This window comes from Excalfactoria chinensis, chromosome 1 (assembly GCF_039878825.1).
Source record: "Excalfactoria chinensis isolate bCotChi1 chromosome 1, bCotChi1.hap2, whole genome shotgun sequence".
NCBI classification, from domain to species: domain Eukaryota; kingdom Metazoa; phylum Chordata; class Aves; order Galliformes; family Phasianidae; genus Excalfactoria; species Excalfactoria chinensis.
In genome coordinates this window covers 433591-455137 of record NC_092825.1, presented here as the reverse complement: position 1 = coordinate 455137, position 21547 = coordinate 433591, and the positions used below count along the sequence as shown (strand labels likewise).

The window sequence follows — 21547 nt, the reverse complement described above, 5'->3', positions numbered from 1 at the left end:
TTCATGAGGAGAGACACAACTGAGCCCTATGGCCACAGCCTACAGCTGAGCAGAACAGGAGAGAACTGCATTGTGACACTGTACTGCCAGCAAGTCATCTGCCTGCAGTGGGTGCAGGACTGTGCCTCATCCCCCAGCATAGAACCACAGAACCACAGAATGGCCTGGGTTGAAAAGGACCCCAATGCTCATCCAGTTCCAACCCCCTGCTGTGTGCAGGTCACCAACCAGCAGCCCAGGCTGCCCAGAGCCACATCCAGCCTGGCCTTGAATGCCTGCAGGGATGGGGCATCCACAGCCTCCTTGGGCAACCTGTTCCAGTGCGTCACCACCCTCGGGGTGAAAAACTTCCTCCTAAGATCCAACCTAAACCTCCTCTGTTTCAGTTTCAAACCATTCCCCCTTGTCCTATCACTGCCCACCCTCACAATCAGCCGTTCCCCTCCTGTTTATTCGCTCCCTTCAAGCACTGGAAGCCCACAATGAGGTCTCCCCTCAGCCTTCTCTTCTCCAAGCCCAACAAGCCCAGTTCCCTCCACCTTTCTTCAACTGCATGGCCAGGCACCAGCAGCCCAGCCACGCAGTTCCACAAACATGCAACAAAATCCACTTCTCCTCCAAAAGTTGGTTCTTCCAGCTCCCCAAGACACTTCAGTTTTATCCTGTTCCTTTCCTTTCCACCTCCATAAGCCACTCTTAGGTTTTCCTTCCACCATTCTCTTGTCAGTTTCCAGCAGGAGGAAATGATGCACTCCGGTCTCCAAGAGCTGTCGGTGGTCCTGAAAACTCTTCCAGCCACGACCTGCAGCCCAGCGCTGCGACCACCACGGCACAGCCCGGATGGACCCACACAGCATAGATGGGACCAATGGGTGCCGGGAGCCCCCCAGCTCCCACCCAACCCCAGTGTTGGGCCAATGGGCCACTTTCCTATACAGCCCAGTCCCCAGGAGCCACAGGGGGAACCGAGAGTGAAGAAGTGTGGCCTCAGGGGCTCGTGGGGACACCCAGCCCCAAATGGTGACACAGAGATGGGACTAGGGGGGGAACAGAGGGACCTCAACAAGTGACACTACAGCACGGGGCGGGTGCTGCCCTTCAGCCCCATCAATGGAGCACGCAGCCCTACGGGGCCACACGGATCCCAAGTGAGAGCCAGTCAGCGCTGAGTGCTGGTTTGTGAGCACAGGACAACCCTTTGGCCGTGGTGCAGCACCTTGGAGGCAGCTCCTGGTGCTGTTGTGGTTGGGGCACCCCAAGGAGTGGCCGTGCAGGTGGGAGCAGCACTGATACAGCCAGGCTCTGTGAGCTCAGGGCTCTTCTCCAACCTGAGGGATCCTTCCATTTGAGCAGACAGGCAGAAGCACAAAGCGTGGAAGGTTCTGGAGCTGCCCTCAGAACTGAGTGGCAGAGGAGAGACCTCAGCAGCCCCCAGGGGCAGCTCCTGGGCAGGTGTAAGGCTCCCAGCAAGGGAATGCTTCATGCAGAAGGTGGTGAGGAACTGCACAGGTTGCCCATTGAGGCGGTGCTGCCCATCCCTGCAGACACCCACGGTCAGATGATGGGGCTGTGAGCACTGATGGAGCTGTGGGGGTCCCTCCTCACTGCATGGAATGGGACCAGGCAGCCTTTGGAGGGCCCTTCCAACCCAAACCACTCCATGGTTCTATGGCTCCTGAGCAGCTCCTCACCCACGTTGTACTGTGTGCTGGCAGAAGGAAGTCAGAGGAACCAGCACTGATCACAGCCTTACAACAACCCGAGCCACGGGTAAAATAACCCCATCTCTAAGTCCCCAGTGCAACTGAGAGCTATCATGGTAACATCCAACAGACACCAACAGCAATGCTGGCTGCCATTCATTCCACGTGGGGCAGCTCAGATACTGCAACACAGAATGGCAGCGAGAACTGCACCATGGAGCAGAACTTGCTGTTGGGTGCACATAGTAACAGTTGCTTGAGAATCACTCCTCCTGATCACAACGTGTGAAGAAAAGAGATCCAGAACCGGCGCGCTCCTCGTGTTCCTGCTTTCCCCTTATTCCCAGGCTGCTGCCCGGGTCCCTCTGCCAGGAGCCACTTCCCTCAACAACCTCAGGGTTCTGAGGCTGGTGCCGATTCGTTCTCCCCTTTCCCGGGGCTCTGACACCTCATTTTGTTTTTCATTGCCAACAACCAGCAGCTCAAGGACAGACTCCCCTCTCTGCACACACTTCTGCTATCTTACAGATGAAATATCAGCACTGATTGTCACCCAACGGGCACCAGGATGGTCACAGCCCCCTGCCATGCTCACGCCCTGACCTGCGCTGTGCTTTCAACCCAATTCCTGCCGACAGCTCACGAAGATCCAGAGCAAAAAACCCAGCATGAGACCGACCCCGACACACCAGCAGGAACCTGGCAGGAGCCCACCTGCTTTCAACATGGGGTGCAACCCATGAGTGGAACACAAGGAAATGCTCAGGGACCTCTGGATCTCTTGCAGGATCTACAACAATTGCTTTGGAATGCAGCCCTGCTTCACACCATCCTGCAGTCCTGCAGGTCCCATGGGGAGCACTGAGGGAGGGGATGGGGCAGCATGGGACAGAGGGGCTCAGGGAGAGCTCAGCGCTCTGTGCCCCTCCTGAAAGGAGGATGGAGTGAAGGAGGGGTTGGTCTCCATCCGCAGGGAATGGCGATGGGACGGGAGGGGATGGGCTGACGGTGCGCTGGGAGGGTCAGGGTGGAGATGGGGACCAAGCTGTGCTCCAAAGAGCGCTCAGCACTGCACAGCTGCACAGGGCAGTGGGGAGTCCCCATCCCTGGGGTGTTGGGTCAGCACAGGGATGGGGCACTTGGGGACATGGGCAGTGGGATGGGATGGGATGGGACTGTTGATCTGAGAAGTCTTTTCCAACCTGAATGATTCTATGATCACCCTGCGAAACCAGGACAGCCTGCCCACGACTCTACATCCCTGCAGCTATAACACAACAGCGCACACACACACAACAGCGCACACACACAACAGCGCACACACACAACAGCGCACACACACAACAGCGCACACACACAACAACACACACACACACAACAACACACACACAACACACACAACACACACAACACACACACACACAACAGCGCACACACACACAAGAACACACACACAAGAACACACAACACACACACCAACACACACACACAACACACACAACACACACAGACACACAACACACACAGACACACAACACACACAACACACACAACACACACAACACACACACACACAACAGCGCACGCACACACAAGAACACACACACAAAAACACACACACAAGAACACACACACAAGAACACACACACAAGAACACACACACACACAACACACACAACAGCTGCACACACACAACAGCTGCACACACACAACAGCAGCACACACAACAACACACACACACAACAACACACACACACAACAACACACACACACAACAACACACACACACAACAACACACACACACAACAACACACACACACAACAACACACACACACAACAACACACACACACAACAACACACACACACAACAGCCCACCTGCCCTTGCCCACAGTCCTTCCCGCAGTGCAACCAAAGGACCCTCCTCCTGCTGAGCCCCAGCCCCGCCATCCCTCCTCTCCAGCAGCACATCCCATGCCCAGAGATGTGCAGACAGCAACAGGTGGGTTCGGGAATGACACATTGTGCTGCAATCACTACAGGCTGCTCTGGGACCACCTCCCCAACGCAAACACACAACGAGATGAAGAACTGTGAGCTGGAAACACCGCTAAGAGGGTGAAGATGGGAAAAGCCCCGTCTCCGCAGCGACTCCTCCAGCAAACAGCGCACCTACAGCCACAGCTGCAGCCCCCTGCACTGCTGCCAGGCTGCTGTGCACAGTGCGGGATGATGCTCCTCAAGGTCCCACGTGCAGCCGAGCTGTGACGGCCCATCAGAGAGTCGGGGGAGCAGCTCCAGCCCGCGGCAGCAGGAAGATGGAAGGAAGGAGGAAGAACCCTCAACTTTCTGTGCAACACCGGAATTGGGTTCACAAAGAGGAGAGCTCTTCTGGCTGCTGCCTGCTGGAAGCCAACTCCTGACCCACCGCAGGTTTCCAAGCAGCTGCCCAGCGTTAACGGGCAATGCCATCTCCTTCCATCAGCCCCGTGTCTCCGGAGCTGTGCGGCTGGGAGCTCTGCACGGACGGTGCTTCCTCTCTGCCCGTTCTCAGGCACCGCAGTGGGGCCACTCACCCCAGCAGCACCCACAGGCTGCCCCAGCAAAGCACCGTCCAACTCAGCGGGGCTCCCAGCCCAGCCCTGAGCGCAGTGTCCGTGGAGCTGCCACCGAGCACCGCGGCCTGGGGCAGGGAGCGGAGCCACGGGGACCCACCAAGGCTCAAGGCAGCTGGTCACTGCCCCCGGGCCCCGCATCCACGCCCCACGGCTCCACCGCTGAGCCCCGATCCCGGCCTCCGTGGCCCCGCTCGGTCGCCCCCCGGCCCCGCGCACCCACCTGCACCGGACCAACGTTCCCGAGGCTCCCACCCCCCTGGGTCGCCCCCGGCCCCGCATCTCCCCGCCCGGCACCGCAGGTTCAAACCCCACCGGCCCCGTTCGGCCGCGCTCTCCCGCGACCCCCGCCCGCATCCCCGCCGCACTCACCCTTGACGGCTTCTCCCCGGTTCAGCTGGATCTCTCCCTCGCCCTGCGGCGCGTAGCTCTTCACCACGATGAACTTACGGCCGGGCACGGCGCTGTACAGCTTCCGCTTGGGGCCGCGCAGCGGGGCGGGCGCGGCGTGCGGCGCGGGCTCGGGGCCGGGGCCGGGCCCGGGGGGACCCGCCGGGCCGCCGGGGCTGTAAACGAAGACGTACGTTACGGTGCTGATGCCCGGCAGCTCGCGGCCCGCGGGCTGCGCCATGGCGGGGGGGGGGGACGGCGGCGGCCGCGGCCCGCGGGGGAGGGGGGGGGGCTCCGGGGCTTCAGCGCAGCCCCGGCCGCCGCGGCGCCGCCCGGGCGCGGGCAACGGCTGCGGCTCCGGGGCCGCCGCCCGCCGCCGGCTCCATGGCGCGGCGCCGCCCGCCCCGCGCGCCGCTCCGCTCCCTCCGGCGCCGCGCCGCCGCCGCCGCGCGCACCATGGCCCGGGGCAGCTGCCCGACGGCGGCGGCTCCTCCCTGAGGGCGGGGATCCGCGCACCGCCCCCACCGCGCCCACCGGGATGGGGTGGGATGGGATGGGATGGGATGGGATGGGATGGGATGGGATGGGATGGGATGGGATGGGATGGGATGGGATGGGATGGGATGGATGGGGTGGGGTGGGGTGGGATGGGATGGATGGATGGGATGGATGGATGGGATGGGATGGGGATGGGATGGGATGGGATGGGATGGGATGGGATGGGATGGGGTGGGGTGGGGTGGGGTGGGGTGGGATGGGATGGGATGGATGGGATGAGATGGGATGGGATGGGATGGGATGGGATGGGATGGGATGGGATGGGATGGGATGGGATGGGATGGGATGGGGTGGATGGATGGGATGGGATGGGATGGGATGGGATGGGATGGATGGGGTGGGATGGGATGGGATGGATGGGGTGGGGTGGGGTGGGATAGATGGGATGGGATGGATGGATGGGATGGGATGGGATGGGAACGGGAGGGGATGGGATGGGATGGGATGGGATGGGGTGGGGTGGGGTGGGGTGGGGTGGGATGGGATGGGATGGGGTGGGGTGGGATGGGATGGAATGGATGGATGGGATGGGATGGGGATGGGATGAATGGGATGAGATGGGATGGGATGGGATGGGATGGGATGGGATGGGATGGGATGGGATGGGATGGGGATGGGGATGGGATGGGATGGGATGAGGAGGGAATGGGGTGGGAACGGGAGGGGGATGGAGATGGGATGAGATGGAAACAGGAGGGGGAGGGGGCTGGGGCTGGGGATGGGAATGGGATGGGGTGGGGAGAGGATGGGATGGGATGGATGGGATGGGATGGATGGGATGGATGGGATGGGGATGGGATGGGATGGAGATGAAATGGGATGGGATGGGATGGAATATTTGGGATGGGATGGGATGGGATGGGATGGGAACGGGAGGTGGATGGGGATGGAGAGGGGATGGGATGGGATGGGATATAATGGGATGGGATATAATGGGATGGGATGAATGGATGGTTGGGATGGGATGGGATGGGATGGATGGGATGGGGATGGAGAGGGGATGGGATGGGAGGGGAAGGGGATGTGATAGGGATGGAATTGGTTGGGGTTGGGATGGGGATGCAGGTGGGAATGGGATGGGGATGGGACAGGGACGCGATGGGGATGGGAATGATGGGAATGATGGGGATGGGATGGGATGGGAATAGGCATGAGATGGGGATAGGATGGGATAGGATGGGGATGGGACAGGGATGGGATGGGATGGGATAGAAGGGGAGAGGGAGGGGATGCGAAGGGGATTGGATGGGATGGGGTTGGGATGGGGATGCAGGTGGGGATAGGATGGGAGGGAGAGGGGAGGGAAAGGGGAATAGGAGGGGAATGGGGATTGGGATGGGATGGGATCGGGGTGGAGATGGAATGGGGATGGAATGGGATGGGACAGGATGGGTTGGGTATGGGAGGGGATGGGAGGGAGATAGGAATGGAGGTTTGGGGGGATGGAGGTGGGGATGGGATGAGGATGGGATGGGGATGGTGGGAGTGGGATGGGGTTAGGATGGGGGTGGGATGAAGTGGGGACGGGACAGGAGGGGGATGGGGCCATACTCCGCACCGCCCCCCAGCGGCCGTCGGGGAGCGTGGCGGGGGCACTGCGGGTGGGGGCAGCCCAGGGAGGAATCGGGGACGGATGAACCCGGGGGCACCTCGCGGTCGGGGCTTCGCTCCCGGTCCTGGGGGCGGCGATCGCCCTCTGCCCGGGGCCGCACCGAGGCCTCCCGCGCCGGGAGCAGCTCCGGCTTCGGTCCCCGAGCAGCACCGCGGGGCTCTGCCCGGTTCCTGCGGTGCACAGCGCTGCTCCGGCACCACCAAAACCCCGCCCGATCCCGCAGCCCCATGTCCGAAAACTGCAGCCCTGCTTCTTTGCTTGCCGCCTAGCACTCAATGACTGCAGCCTCTGCCCCAAGTCGTCCCAAATTTGCCACCCCGTTCCCAATGCCCGCACCCCACGCCTTGTGTTTGCAGCCCCAGGTTCGCAGCCGCCGTTCGTTGTTTTTTTGCACACATCTTCCCCCTGCACGGCCTGTGGGTTGTGCTCTATACCCCCCAACGGGGCTGCTTTGCACCCCAGCTCGCTGCTGCGCCCCAGCGCCCCTCCAAGGCCCCTCAGCCCCACTGCTGCTCAGAGCACTCCTGGCTGTGGATGTAGTTGGGGGAAGAGCCCAATGCGGTGGGGAAACCCACCACCTCCGCACACCCCCACAAGTGGAGGTCACGGCACCGGGACCAGCCCCGGGTGCCGTTTGCAATAAGGAGGGCTCGGGCACGGCAGCAGAGCCCCAGTAGAAGGCACTGCCGAGCTCTGGGTCGCCCCCGTCCTCCGCACCACGCCGCAGCCCCTCGAGGGAAAAAACACCTTAATAAGAAATAAATAGCTCCCCTTGCCTTCTAATGCTTCTAAATGTCACTCCGGTATCATATTTTAGTCAGTGTGGAGATATTAAAGACCTGCTCAGAGCTCCAAAGAGCTCCTTTACGCTTTCAGAAACAGCCATGAGCAGCATGAAGAACACGTCGGCATGAAGGCTGCTCACAGCAAAGTGTGCCCGGTGCCAACGGGACACAGCAGCCCCACACACACCAACCTGTGGGGCTGAGAACCGTGTGCTCACACAGGGCTTGGAGAGCTGAGGGCAGAGGAACCCGGTGGGGGTCAGCAAGGGCAGTGCAGGGTTTTACACCTGGGGAGGAACAACAACGACATCAGGACACATCCCAGGCTGGATGTGGCTCTGGGCAGCCTGGTCTGGTGTGTTGGCGACCTTGCCCGTGGCAGGGGGGGGGTTGAAATTGGATCTTTATGGTCCTTTTCAACCCAGGCCATTCTGTGATGTTATGGCTGTATGACACACTGGGGGCTGAGCTGCTGGAAGGGAGGTCTTCAGAGAAGGCCAAGGGTTGCCCAGCAGTCGAGCAATGGTAGACCACAAGGTGACCGTCAGCCAGCAGTGTGCCCTGATGGCCAAAAGGCCAAAGGGACCCTGGGATGCACCGCACAGAGCACAGCCAGCAGGGCAGGGAGGTGCTCCTCCCCTCTGCTCTGCAATGGGGGGAGATGCAGAGGTCCCTTCCCCACCTTCACAGCTCAGGGTTTCTGTGACCTCCCCTCTCCCACCACTTCCCCATCCCTCCCAGTGCCGCAGCACCGACTGTGTCCAAAGTAGCCCCGGACCAAGGGTGGCCCCGGCACAGACACCGTGAGATCGGAGCGACAGCCCAAATTCCCCGTGACTCCCCTTCAGCAGCTGCTCTGAGGAAGCATGAATGACGTGCTCTGCAATCCGGTTCGTATCTGCCATATTGATTTTGCAGCGCACTCGTTTTTTTTTCATCATTAAGGAGTTATTAAGTCAAAATGTCTCCGCAGCCTCCATCTATGATGTCGGAGGTACATTTAGAACAAGTTTTGTAATAGTTTCAAAGGCCGCAACCGTTTTTGTTTGGTCTATTTCTTTTTTTTCCAGCAGGCTCAATTTCAATTAAGGGATGTTAATTAGTCTAATCATATTTCATGTTAATGTCTGCTTGATGGAGACCCATGTCAGTCGTGCAGCTGCTCCAGGTTCGGGCTCACTCCAGGCGCCTTCCCACCCATGTTCCCAGCTGGGTAAGGCCAGAAGAGCTGCGTGGCTCCAGTTTATCTCCCATTGGCGCAGCCAGGAGCACCCTCAATGCGTTCCCACTCCGCCACCCCATGCCATGGGACACCCCAGTGCCCCACAGAGTGCACCTCTTCCCTTTCTCTGCCTGGATGTGCTGCAGCAGATCGCTGCTGGATCCTTCACCTCACTCTGAACAGCAGCCAGCACGCCTTGCATGTTATGCATAAAACAAACACGACCGCAGCAGTGTTCATTAAGCAGCCAAGGAGCTTCTCCACGTCCCTGGTGTATGATGGTGCTGCTGCTGCACGCACTGCCCGTGTGCTCCTACACCCCAGGGGGCTGGAAGGAGAGGCTGAGCCTTCCTGCCCCACACCAGGACCCTCCCCCATACAGGGATGGTGTCCCATGCTGCGATTCTGCTCCATGTGGGGTCCTGCCCCATGTTGGGATGGTGTCCCATGCAGACATCCTGCCCCAAGTCCGGATCCTGCCCCATACAAGATCCTGCCCCATATGAGACCATGCCCTACATTGGGATTCTGCCCCAAGTGGGATTCTGCCCCACATGAGACCCTGCCCCACACAAGGATCCTGCCCTGCTGACAATGGGGTTTCCTCCCTGTAGTGCTCTGCAATCCATCCACGTGAGCTGCCAACCAGGTTGCTCAGTGCTAAGCGGAGAGCAGCGCTGGGGAACGATGGAGAGGAGAAGCTGACACTGCTCAGCTGACACCCATTGCAGGGGCTGCAGCAGCTCCAAGAATCGACTCCTCCTGATGGTATTTGCCATCCTCTGGAAGCCATGAGCTGCAGCCAGGTGTGCTTTGCTCATCTCCCAGTCTGCAGCCTGGAGCCCGGTGCTGGTCATAGAATGGCCTGGGTTGCAAAGGACCCCAATGCTGATCCCTTCCCAACCCCCTGCTGTGTGCAGGGTCACCAACCAGCAGCCCAGGCTGCCCAGAGCCACATCCAGCCTGGCCTTGAATGCCTGCAGGGATGGGGCATCCACAGCCTCCTTGGGCAACCTGTTCCAGTGCATCACCACCCTCTGCATGAAAAACTTCCTCCTCAGATCCAACCTAAACCTCCCTTGTCTCAGTTTGAACAGGGCTGGGGATCTCAGAGCTCCTTCCCAACGGGCCCCATCAACGAAGGATCACTTCATCGGGGAAGTTCTGGCTGAGGGATTCTCCTCCTCTGGGTTGAAGCGTTGCTCCTTTCCCACCATTGGAAGGGACGTCAGGAGGGAGCAGAGCAGTGTTGGGAGCTGAGGATCTCTGTGTGCAGAAGCATCTCAGTCACAGCAGGAGCAGGGAAGGGGCAGCCCACGCCAAGGAGCGCTGCCAGGGCTCTGGGAGCAGCTGATGCTTTGTCTTGCCACATCTCTGGAGGCAACACTAAGGATCCCTGCACATTATCCTCAAAGTATCTCTTACAGATGCTGAATTTCTTCCCCCTTGAGAGCTGAGTATCAGACACTTTTTTTCCTGCTTGCTTTAGGATATAGAAAGGCTTTTATTATTATTTTTTTTGCATGAGGGAATTTCCTACTCTTTCAGAATGTGCTACAAACCGAACCCTGCAGGGACAAAATGCATTTGGCAGCTTTGCAGTTAATCTGTTTGCCCTTCCCAGTCACCGTAGGATCGTTCATTTACTTTTCTTCTATTCAGAGCCAGTTGTCTTTGGCTCCAGAGCTGCCTCTCACTACAGCCACCATAGAAAGGATTTGTGAACTGCTCCTATTGCTCTGAACCACGGAATCACCCCGAGGATGCTCCCACTCAGCACTCAGTGCTGTCTGGGCACCAGGGATCATTGAGGAACCCTTCTGCAGCTCCTGCAGCTGGAGCTGCGCTGGGGGCTGCACACAATGGCACAGAGACAGGGGGAACCCAGCACTGCGTGACCTCACGGTGAGCCGAACCCTTTGGTGTTTGGGTAGAAGGCAGATTGTGGCACCACATGAGCCCAAATCCTTACAATGTGGGACTTTTGGACAGCACCCGAGTGACAACCAAACACCCCGAGGGCGGTGACGCACTGGAACAGGTTGCCCAAGGAGGCTGTGGATGCCCCATCCCTGCAGGCATTCAAGGCCAGGCTGGATGTGGCTCTGGGCAGCCTGGGCTGCTGGTTGGTGACCTGCACACAGCAGGGGGTTGGAATGGGATGAGCATTGGGGTCCTTTGCAACCCAGGCCATTCTATGGTTCTTTGATTCTAAGATTATGGCATTCGCTTTGTGTCCTTTGGAAGAAATGCTTTTGCTGTTCTGGAGTTTCAAGTCATTACGAGCGTGGTTGACAGATACGGGTTCCGATGGGGACGATTTCACCTCTAACAAGGAAACAGCAGCTTCATCACTTCTACAAGCTCCCAGCTCTGCATGGAGGGGTCTGCAATGGGCTCAGGGCTCACCCTGCTGCCACCTCCAGATGTGCCAGGAATGGCCACCAGCACATTAGGGAGCATCCAATCCCCAGAGGAGGGTATGAGCAGGGAACCGAGCCCCGCGCTCCAAGTTGGGCAGGGTATGTTTAGCTGGGAACCTCACGAGGAACCACAGCTTGTCATCTCAGGCTTCCTTGATCCCATTCACTGCCTATTTTCCCCCGGGAGATCTCTGAGACAGGAGCCGACTTCAAACATGATGATGTCTGCTACATTTCATGTTCCAAACGAATGGGACACCGATTTGGTCATGGCACATTCCACCTGCCAGGACTGTCACGTAAGTCCTAATGGTTACTCCTTACCACATGCAGAAAGGAAGGGGCTTTGGAGGCAGTGAGCATTGCTCTGTATCACATCAGTGCTAAAAGAACACAGGGGGTACCACGGCTGTTCTCTCCATTCTGGGGTGAGTTAAGGCCCTTCCACAGAGCCACAGAACAGCCCAAGTTGGAAGCGATCCACATGGATCACTGCGCACGACTCCCCTTCAAGGCTCAGCTGTCCTTGAAGGAGCTGGAAAGGTTTGGAAGGTTTGGCTCTTTCTGAGACCTTCTGCAGCACCTGGAGCTGCCAAGGAAAGGATGAAAGACTTCCCCAGCAGACATCAGCACAGACAGGACCTCGAAGCCAGGGAATGAGGCCATCTACTGAAAGGCATCATATTTCTAGATGGTGATAAGATTCGTGCTTCAGCCGCAGACTGTTTGAGGCTGGCAGGGACCTCCGTGTCCACAGGCTCCAACCCCTGCCCCAATGGGGACACACAGAGCTGTGCCCAGCCCCACATCCAGGTGGGGATCCCCCGAGGAGATCTCATACCTCCCTAGGCCCCTGTGCCAGGGCTCCACCGCCTGCACAGCACAGAAGTGTTTCCTGATGCTTGTTGGAAGCACGCTGTGTTCAGGGATCCCCTGAGCCTCTCTGCTCCAGGCTGAGCAGCCCCAGCCCTCAGCCTCTTCTCCAGCAGAGCCGCTCCATACCCTGCAGCAGCCTCGTGGCACTGCAGTGGGCTCCCTCCAGTGAGAGATCTCCACATCTCTCCTGTACTGGGAGCCCAGCACTGGGCTCAGCGCTGCTGGGGTGGCTTCAAATAGGAGCAGATCCCCTCCCCCCACCACTCAGCTCTCGGTCAGTGTGTTGCCCACCAGGACCCCAGGCCCTTCTCCACCACACTGCATTCCAGCTGGGTGTCCCCAGCAGATCTTGGTGGTAGTGGAGGGGAAACTTCCTTTGGCTGCCCATGAGCTGCGTGAGGAACGACCCTGAACTCAGAACCGCTTATGGGCACCACCCGGGTCCTCCCTGCTGCAGTGACTGAAAGGGGCAGGTTCTGCCCAACGTTCAGGAGGCAGTTTCCTGCATGGAGAGCTCTGTGCCTCCCTGCTGGGGCTTCCTCCAGACACGAAGGTTGACCAGGACCTCTAGGTCCCCCAACCCCTCCCCAGACACACGCCAATGCAGGTAACCAGGCAGACACGGGCTGACTGCTAACGCTCTTTCTATTCCTCTCCGTTCCTCCAGCACCGCTCGTTTCAACTCACTGTTCAATCTGCTGAGAAACTTCTGGTCTCAGATCATCTCTGCAGAACTAAACGAGAAATCACCCGCTAACCGGAGCCAATTAGCGGCAGCGTCACACTGCTCGGGAAGAGGCAGCGGTGGGGGAGCGGCAGCCGCTCGCGTTCCTTCGCTCAGACAGCGGCGATGAGAGCAGCGCTCCGTTAATTAGCACGGAGCGCTATTTAAAGCCGGAGCCGAGGAGCCCTCGGGTCAGATCCAGCGCCTGCCAAGAGCAGCGGGAGCTCAGCAGGTTGCAGCACTGGGATGGGATGGTGCGCGGTGCCGCTCGGAGCCGCGTCCCTTTCAGTCCCAACACCTCTGCCTGACCGCGGCCAAGACGGAGCAGAACTGGAAACCCTCAGGAGACAATTAATGAAAAGGTTTTGTCTCCCCTCGTATAAGCACAGAGATCGATTTGCTCTTTCAAGCTCTCCGGGTGCATCCCAGCCAGTAAAACACCCACAGCAGTGCTTGGATTGGTGCCTCTCCTCCCTGACAGCCAAAAGTGTTTTATATTGCTGGGTGGCTTCATCAGATCTTAAAGAGCCCTATCAGAAAGACAAAATGCAGCTTTATCGGCCGACAAAGAGGATAAGGGGATTTCTGAAAACGATGCCTTTAATCCCTCCCATCCTGCAGGATCACAGCCCTGCACAACTCACACAACCTGTCTGGTAAGTCGAGCACACGCAGGAGCAGCCAAGGGCGGTGCATCAGCATGCACCTCACCCAGCAACGAAGGGGGGAGGAAGGCTGGCTCTGCTGGATATGCACCGCAGGAGCACGGAGGCTGCAGAGAGCTGCAAAGAGTTACCAGTCCCACCCCCAGCAGGAGATGGGCGCAGGGATCCAGCAGGACGCTCACAGTCGGAACCAAAAGCTTCCAACATTTTGCTCTATTAAGGAAAGAAAAAGATGAATCATTCCAGCAGCGTCTCCTGGTCAGTTGCCACCCAGGAGTGACAGCAGGTGATGAATCGGTCCCTACTGCACACTGTGAGCATTTTGGCCGCTGAAGGTCGGTGGCTTTGGGATGCCTGGGGGTGGAGGAAGCTGAGCCATGAAGGAGGTGGGAGCTGCTCCATAAAGAAGGGAAGCATTTGCAAAGATGACAACTAAGAAACCTTCAACATTCTGGCTGCTGAGTCCTTACGTGTGCCCCAGTCAAAATCCACGCCCTAAATGTGGCATTTGGCATCCACAGCACACAAACTGTTCTGGGATATGAGTCCAACCCAATGCTCACATCACCAGCTCCCTGCACGTGGCAGGCACTGAGCACAGCACCCAGGACATGTCCCTGAAGGCCATCCCAGCTGCCACAGCACCCACTGAGCGCCACGACTCCATGGTACAGATTGACTCCAACACAACAGGTGCACAACTGCTGGCTCAGCAACTCACAGCTCAGCTTCACCAAAATCACCTTGGGGTTTGGGCATGGCTGGAACAGGAGCAGGAACCAGGGCATGGAGCAGCTCCCCAGGGCATGGAGCAGCTCCCCAGGGTATGGCACAGCTCCCAGGGTACAGCACAGCTCCTAGGGTACAGCACAGCTCCCAGGATACAGCACAGCTCCCAGGGCATGGCACAGCTCTCAGGGCATGGCAAGCTCCCAGGGCATGGAGCAGCTCCCCAGAGCACAGCACAGCTCCCAGCGCAAGGCACAGCTCCCCATGGCATGGCACAGCTCCTACTACCAGAGGGGAAGGAGTGTCCTCAGATGGAGGGTCTCAATTTGGGGTGGTGCTATGTGCAGCTGGGGGTTGGACCCCATGATCCTCACTGGTCCTTTCCAACCAGGGCTTTTCTATGATTCTGTGAACCATGAGGAGAATGAATCAGGACTTTGACAGCATCCCACCACGACGTCCTCCGCAATCAGCCTGAAGTAATGGGAGCACTGCCACCCCTTCCTGCACAGACCAAGCACTGGGGGACTGGTGTGTCTAAGCACCAATGAGGGGATGTTACACTACAGGGTGCTGCTCAGAGGCTGGAAGGCACTGGGGGGAGCAGGTCTGTCCCCAGTAGAAAGGGGATGGGGTGGCAGTTCTGCATGCTGCAATCAGCCCAATGGGGCCCTGGGCTGCCCGGGAGGATGCCTGGCACCAGGCTGGAGGGACACACACGTGTGCAATGCAGCCCCAAAGTCACTGCCGAGAAGGAGAGCTCAGCTTGGAAGTTTCTCTGAAACTTGAATGAATTTTCAATTCTGTTCCCTTGGAAGGAAGGATGCGTCTGCGCCAGCTGCCAAATGAAGGGGATTCTTCTGTGTAGGAAGTGTAATTGATTCCCATTTATTCCGCATCTGTATTGCTTAAAAAAGGAGCGTGCGTTGAGTCACGCGCCGGGCGGACGCTGCGACGCCTCCAGCAGACGGCACCTGGGGGGGACACAGTCTGTCCTGCTGCCAGGAGCACTGAGACACCGCCTGGCCCAAAGGGGGAGCTGAGCAGGGCAGGCAGACACAGAACTGACAGGTCACAGGATCACAGAATGGCGGGGTTGGAAGGGGCCAGAAGGATCACGGAGCTCCAGCCCCCCCCCCCCCCTGCTGCATACAGGGCCACCAAGCAGTACAAGAGAGATGCAGAACTCCTGGAACAAGGAGGGCACTAAGATGGGCAGAGGGCTGGAGCAGCTCTGCTATGAGGAAAGGTTGGGGGAGCTGGGATTGTTCAGCTTGGAGAAGGCTTGGGAGGGACCTCACTGTGGGCATCCACTGCTTGAAGGGAGCGAATAAACAGGAGGGGGAACAGCTGTTTGTGAGGGTGGGCAGTGATAGGACAAGGGGGATGGTTTGAAACTGAGACAGGGGAGGTTGAGGTTGGATATGAGGAAGAAGTTTTTCACCCCGAGGGTGGTGACACACTGGAACAGGTTGCCCAAGGAGGCTGTGGATGCCCCATCCCTGCAGGCATTCAAGGCCAGGCTGGATGTGGCTCTGGGCAGCCTGGGCTGCTGGTTGGTGACCCTGCACACAGCAGGGGGTTGGAAGGGGATCAGCACTGGGGTCCTTTTCAACCCAGGCCATTCTATGATTCTATGAACCTCCACATTTAATACCAGCTCAGGCTGCCCAGGGCCCCATCCAACTTGGCCTTCAACACCTGCAGGGATGAGGCTCCGTAGATGCGGTGCTGTTGGGCAGGAGGTGCCTCTCACTGCTGCAGTCATGGGGTCACCCTCACTGAGATCACCCGCTGCCCCAAACGCTTTGTCTCCAACTCCCAGCAATACAATGCAAGGAGGTTTGCCAACAGAGAGCTGCACAGGGTGGAAATGGGATCTCTGGCACTGGAAATGGAACCTGCTGGAAATGGACCCACTGGCACTGGGACGCAGTGGGTGTCCATTTGTCTCTTGGTCTTCAGAAGATCTGCAGAGGATGACAGTGCTGAAGTTTCTGCCCCTCATCTCAATGAGCTGAGCTCTAGCAAAGTGCTGACACAGACGTAGCCCCGACCTCCTGCTGCCCAGCTCTGCAAACACAGGATGAACACAGCAGTGCTCGGGCTGTCACTGCTGGCTTAATAACACATCTCACTTCCAAATTGCAAATCACAGCCTGGGACTGCGTGCATGCAGGAGCCACCCCAGGAAAAATGGGGGATATGGAGCAAGCAGAGCAATGCCCCTTTCGCTAAAGTGATGCAGCTTGGATCTAAGGCACCAAACCTGCATAACAACCATCATGTGCACAAACTGAAGGCAATCGTGTTTCTCAAAGTAATGACGGACATCACTACACACGAACCAAAGAGAGAGTAACTCCCATGCCCTGTACCTTACCAGCACTTGCATACTGAGTTCTAACACCACTTTACACTCACCCCATCCGCAATGAAAGGCAAACGTCCTCAAGGCAGAGCACAGCATGCCAAGGACAACGACTCCCACTGCCACTTGTGTCTGATGGTATCTCTAGATCCAGATGGAGAGAACTCCTTTTTGAGATACAAAGGGATTGAATGCTGAGGTTTCGTATCTGAGGGGTGAGGGATGGTGGTGCAGAAGAACTCGACAGCAACGCCATGAGTTGCACCCACAGCTCCCTGACCCCACAGAGTGCCGGCCCTGCCTGTGAGCACAACCACGCGGTCACACTGTGCTCCGACACCACTTCAGTTCCCAAAGTAATCACAGCCACTTCCGACCTTCTGACAGCCAAAAAGGCCCCAAAGGCTCTACTGGTGCAGAATTACCACCAGCATAAACGGGAGCTGCGGTGCAGACAAGCTGCCAGCAGCCCTACGTGGCCCTTGAAGCAGAGCATCCACACAGGCTGCTAATCGGCTTCTGTGCTGCAGATTCACTCCTCAGCTTATTCATCGCCAACCTCGCCTTGCAGATGAACCACTCGATCAGAGCTGTTTGAGTTGCACAGAGTCAGTTATGGAGCATCATACGACTGCTCTTAATAGCTGCGAGCGCAGGAAGCCTCACCCTCAATGTGATGCCATAAGGATGACTGACGGCGAGCTGTGCACGTGATGCGTCGCTTTGCGTGGAGGTGTGAAAGGCACTGAACACAAACAGGGAAATCTGCAAAAAGCGAAGCCAACGTGACAGCTGAAAAAGTGAACATGTTGCCACCAAGGCAAGTTGTGGAATGGTCCATCAGCCCCGACCCTGCAGACGCCCATGGGAAAGGGATGGGGCTCTGAGCACTGATGGAGCTGTGAGTGTCCCTCTCATTGCGGGGAGTGGGACCAGGTGGCCTTTGGAGGGCCCTTCCAACCCAAACCACTCTGTGATTGCTAAGCACCAAGATGAACAGGTTTGTGAAACACAAGAAGAATTCCTGGTGACTCGTGTCCCATTGGGTGAGGTGGCAGCCCTTGTGGGACCCTTCCAAATGCTGGGGAGGGTCTCATGTGGAGCAGGGATGTGAGGAGTGGGAGAGGGCTGCTGCAGGCAGCTTTCCAGGAGCAAGAAGAACAAGACCTGCAAGCAAATGCTCTGAGAAAACCCCAGCACAATGCAAAGCCAGATCTGAGGAGCAGGGAGGTGAAATCCAACTGCATGGCTGAGAGAACGGAGCAGATGAGAAGGATGTGGAGCAATTAGAAACTGAGGACAATGCAGCAAATAAGATACATGCACTGGAAAGGTGCGGTCCTTCTACATCCCAGAGGAAGCAGCTGCTGGGATTTAACATAACACGGGGGGCCTCTAACTGAAGGGAGGGAAGCTGGTAGATGCAGAACAGCACCTGCCTGGGGATGCTCACACTGGAGGGGTGAAGCCAGAAAGAGACAAAACAGAAGCTGGCCAGATATACAACTGCAAATGGAACCAGAAAACAGAAACACCAAACTAAGGCAAATGTTCCTCTGCACAGGAGCTGGCAGTCAAAGGAATGAAATAAAAGACCCAGAATGCCCAGTTTTAAAGGAACTACTGATCCAATGGGCCCTGGGAACTGGGTGAGACACGGGGGAGAAGGGGTGACACAAAACACCTGGGAAGAGGCAAAGGCATTCCTGACCTTGTGCAGAGCAGCAAGCATGGCAGAGCTCATAATTGGGAGATGTTAATTAACAGTGATGCCAGCGAGGTGAGGATCATAATGCTGCAGGACCAATGGAAGCCAACGAATCCACCACCACTGCGCCCAGTTTAATACATTGGGACTTCACGGTTCATGGCAGTAAGAAATGACAGCGGTCAGCTGAAAGCAAAGGCTTTGTTGGCATCATGGAAACGACACCTGGGCACCTTCTGGGCTCAGACATCCCAGCAGGGCGTGGGGAAGGCCTAAAGGAAGGGAGCAGGGCTGGGAGCAGCGGGGTGAGGGGGGATCTAAGAGAAACACCAGGCAAAAAAGACAAGGCTGTATTTCAGCGAGGAATAAAAGCCCAAAACAAAACAGAATGAATCACGCATCCTTTAAAGTTAAATAGAGGGGAAAAAAGAAAGAAAGAAAGAAAGCAAAACAAACCCACAAACAAACAAAAAAACCGAAGCAAACCAAGAAGAACACCCACGAAAATGGAGCTGCAGGAGCGATGAGCAGAAAGCCTGGAAACCAACGCGTTGTTTTTCAGAACCATCCAGAAAAGAGCATTTGTTGGGAACTTCCAACCACCGACGGGTAACCGAGGGGTGCAAGGAGGGCTCAAAACAGGGAAAGAAGCCAAAAAGTGCTGATGATGTTCTCAGGAGATGGGATGGAGTCCGGCTCTGTGCCCGCAATGGGGACCTTCCTGAGCGCGGAGCTCAGGTTGAACCAAGCAGAGGAGGTGCAGCGTGAGGAACCTCAGTGCAACCCTTCCTCAGATCAGCTCTGAGCATCAGAGGGTGCCAGGTGGGCCATTAACACAAGATACTGGTTAATTAACCCAAGATATTGGCTTAAACGGACCTTCCATCCAACCCTCTCACCGGCTTCATGCGGCTGCGTGCGCTCCTGGCAATGCTCAAAGGCCATTCTGCCTCCCCTCATTTCCAGCGCCGCTCAGCGCTCTGTAACGCAGTTCCATGCAACCATCTTCCCCTGGTCGGCACCGTCTGACCCAGTGAAACTTGCTACCAAAGAAGTCCTGGGGGGTCATTAGAGACATTTCAGTTCTTCTGAGTTGCAGAATGAAAAATGGGAATGTGTCAAAGGTCCACAAAGGAGCGTCTGGAACATTTCCCATGAAGAAACTGCCACCCACTGTAGGGAAATCCCACTGTAGGGAGCACATGGGGCTTCCCAGTTATCCTTTCCAAGCCAAGGCCGCATGTCCGGGGATGCTATAAATGCCAACAGCAGAGACAACTCCAAAAAGGGATCAGACAACCTCCAGGGCTGGCTAATGAGAATGCAAACCCATAGGCAGCCTCTGCCTCAGGGAGCCCATGGGCTGCCGGCCACCACCATGGGCAGCTGTGCCATGGGAGTCACTCCTGAGCATCTCCTCTGTTCTGTGGCTTTTCCTGTGCACGCAGTACATTACATCATTGGGGACAGCACTGACCTATTTATTCTATTCTATTCTATTCTATTCTATTCTATTCTATTCTATTCTATTCTATTCTATTCTATTCTATTCTATTCTATTCTATTCTATTCTATTCTATTCTATTCTATTCCGTCCCGTCCCGTCCCGTCCCGTCCCGTCCCAAATTAAGTTTGCAGGATGTTGGACAACGCTGTCAGTACGTCCCTGCACATCACACTGATTCTGACTGTCATCTTCTGATTAATGTTCCCAAACATTTTCCCCTGTTGTTTCCAGCAGAAACAGACAGGGCAACTATGAATTCACAGTAGAAATCTGTTATCTTTTGGACACATCTTGCTTACATTTCCATCTTACTTGCAGCTTTCCCATACATTAAATCCCCCCTGACATCCCAGCCCCCCTAAGCACACTTTATATCATTGGCAAAGCCCAAGAGCAAGCTCCTGATGCCAAGGACACCAGAGATCACACTGAAGACCATTCACAGCACCAACACTTGATGACTTTTCCTACCAACCTCCTTCTGTTCCAGCAGTTCCCTGTCAGCAGCCCACTGCTCTTGCACGTTCAGACCACTTCTTATTTACATCACAGGTCTGCATTAAAGGCACTTTCTCCAGGAGAACCATCTGTGCTACATCAGACGTCCTCTATCGCACCAACAGATTACATCTACTGTGTTCACCTTTCCTGGGGAGCTGTGCTTGGAGCCAGTATAAATCCAGGAGGGTTCGGTTAAGTGTTGACAAAACAACATGCACAAGCTCCTTAAAACCTGAATCATGGACCTTGGAGATAAAGAGCAAACTACAGTAAATCAATCTGACAGACAGATGGATGGATAGACAGATGGATGGATAGATAGATGGACAGATAGATGGATAGATAGATAGATAGATAGATAGATAGATAGATAGATGATAGATAGATAGATAGATAGATAGATAGATAGATAGATAGATAGATAGAAAAAATGCAAATATATATGGATATGTGAAGAATATGCATATATAAATGTGTGTACACATATCTTCATGGCACTGTATACATCAGTGCCATTCCCCATTGGTGAATGTTCCCAAAGCCCTTCTCCATGGAGTGCAGCAATTCCACTCAGTGCCTCAGCCTTGGTGGAGCCAATTCCCAAACCTCTAAAACATTTGAGGTGTGCTTTCTTCTTCCATCAGGCAGGGTAGCATCCCTTCCCATCCCATCCCATCCCATCCCATCCCATCCCATCCCATCCCATCCCATCTCATTCTGTCCCATCCCATCCCATCCCATCCCATCCATCCCATCCCATCCCATCCCATCCCATCCCATCCCATCCCATCCCATCCCATCCCATCCCATCCCTTCCCATCTCATTCTGTCCCATCCCATCCCATCCCATCCCATCCCATCCCATCCCATCCCATCCCATCCCATGATCCCCTGCCTGCTCCATGTGCCCCAACTCCCCCTGCAGCATTTGATCCAGGCTGGAGATGCTCACATCCACATGTTCTGTCCCTACACATGACAGGTCACCTCCCTGGCAGAGCCTTCCTCCCCACATCTCCTGCTGCTCCCAGGACCTTCCATTTGCTTTCACAGGTAGGGAGCTCCTCCTCTCCTTTCACACCTTCTCTCACACCAGTGTCTCGCCTTCCATATGTGGTCGCTGCCCTCTCACACACCATCACTGCTAACCACGATCT

The 21547-nt window shown here is 56.6% G+C and overlaps 1 protein-coding gene across 7 annotated transcripts in view; it reads right to left on the bottom strand.

Moving 5' to 3' along the window:
- Positions 1–21547, bottom strand: part of SHANK3 (SH3 and multiple ankyrin repeat domains 3) — a 275165-nt gene that overhangs the window by 144428 nt on the left and 109190 nt on the right. For all 7 annotated transcript variants that reach the window (XM_072344180.1, XM_072344169.1, XM_072344200.1 and 4 more), the window contains exon 13: positions 4692–4885. In XM_072344180.1, the coding sequence (XP_072200281.1) occupies positions 4692–4885 (194 nt within the window). The remainder of the gene's footprint in view (positions 1–4691; positions 4886–21547) is intronic.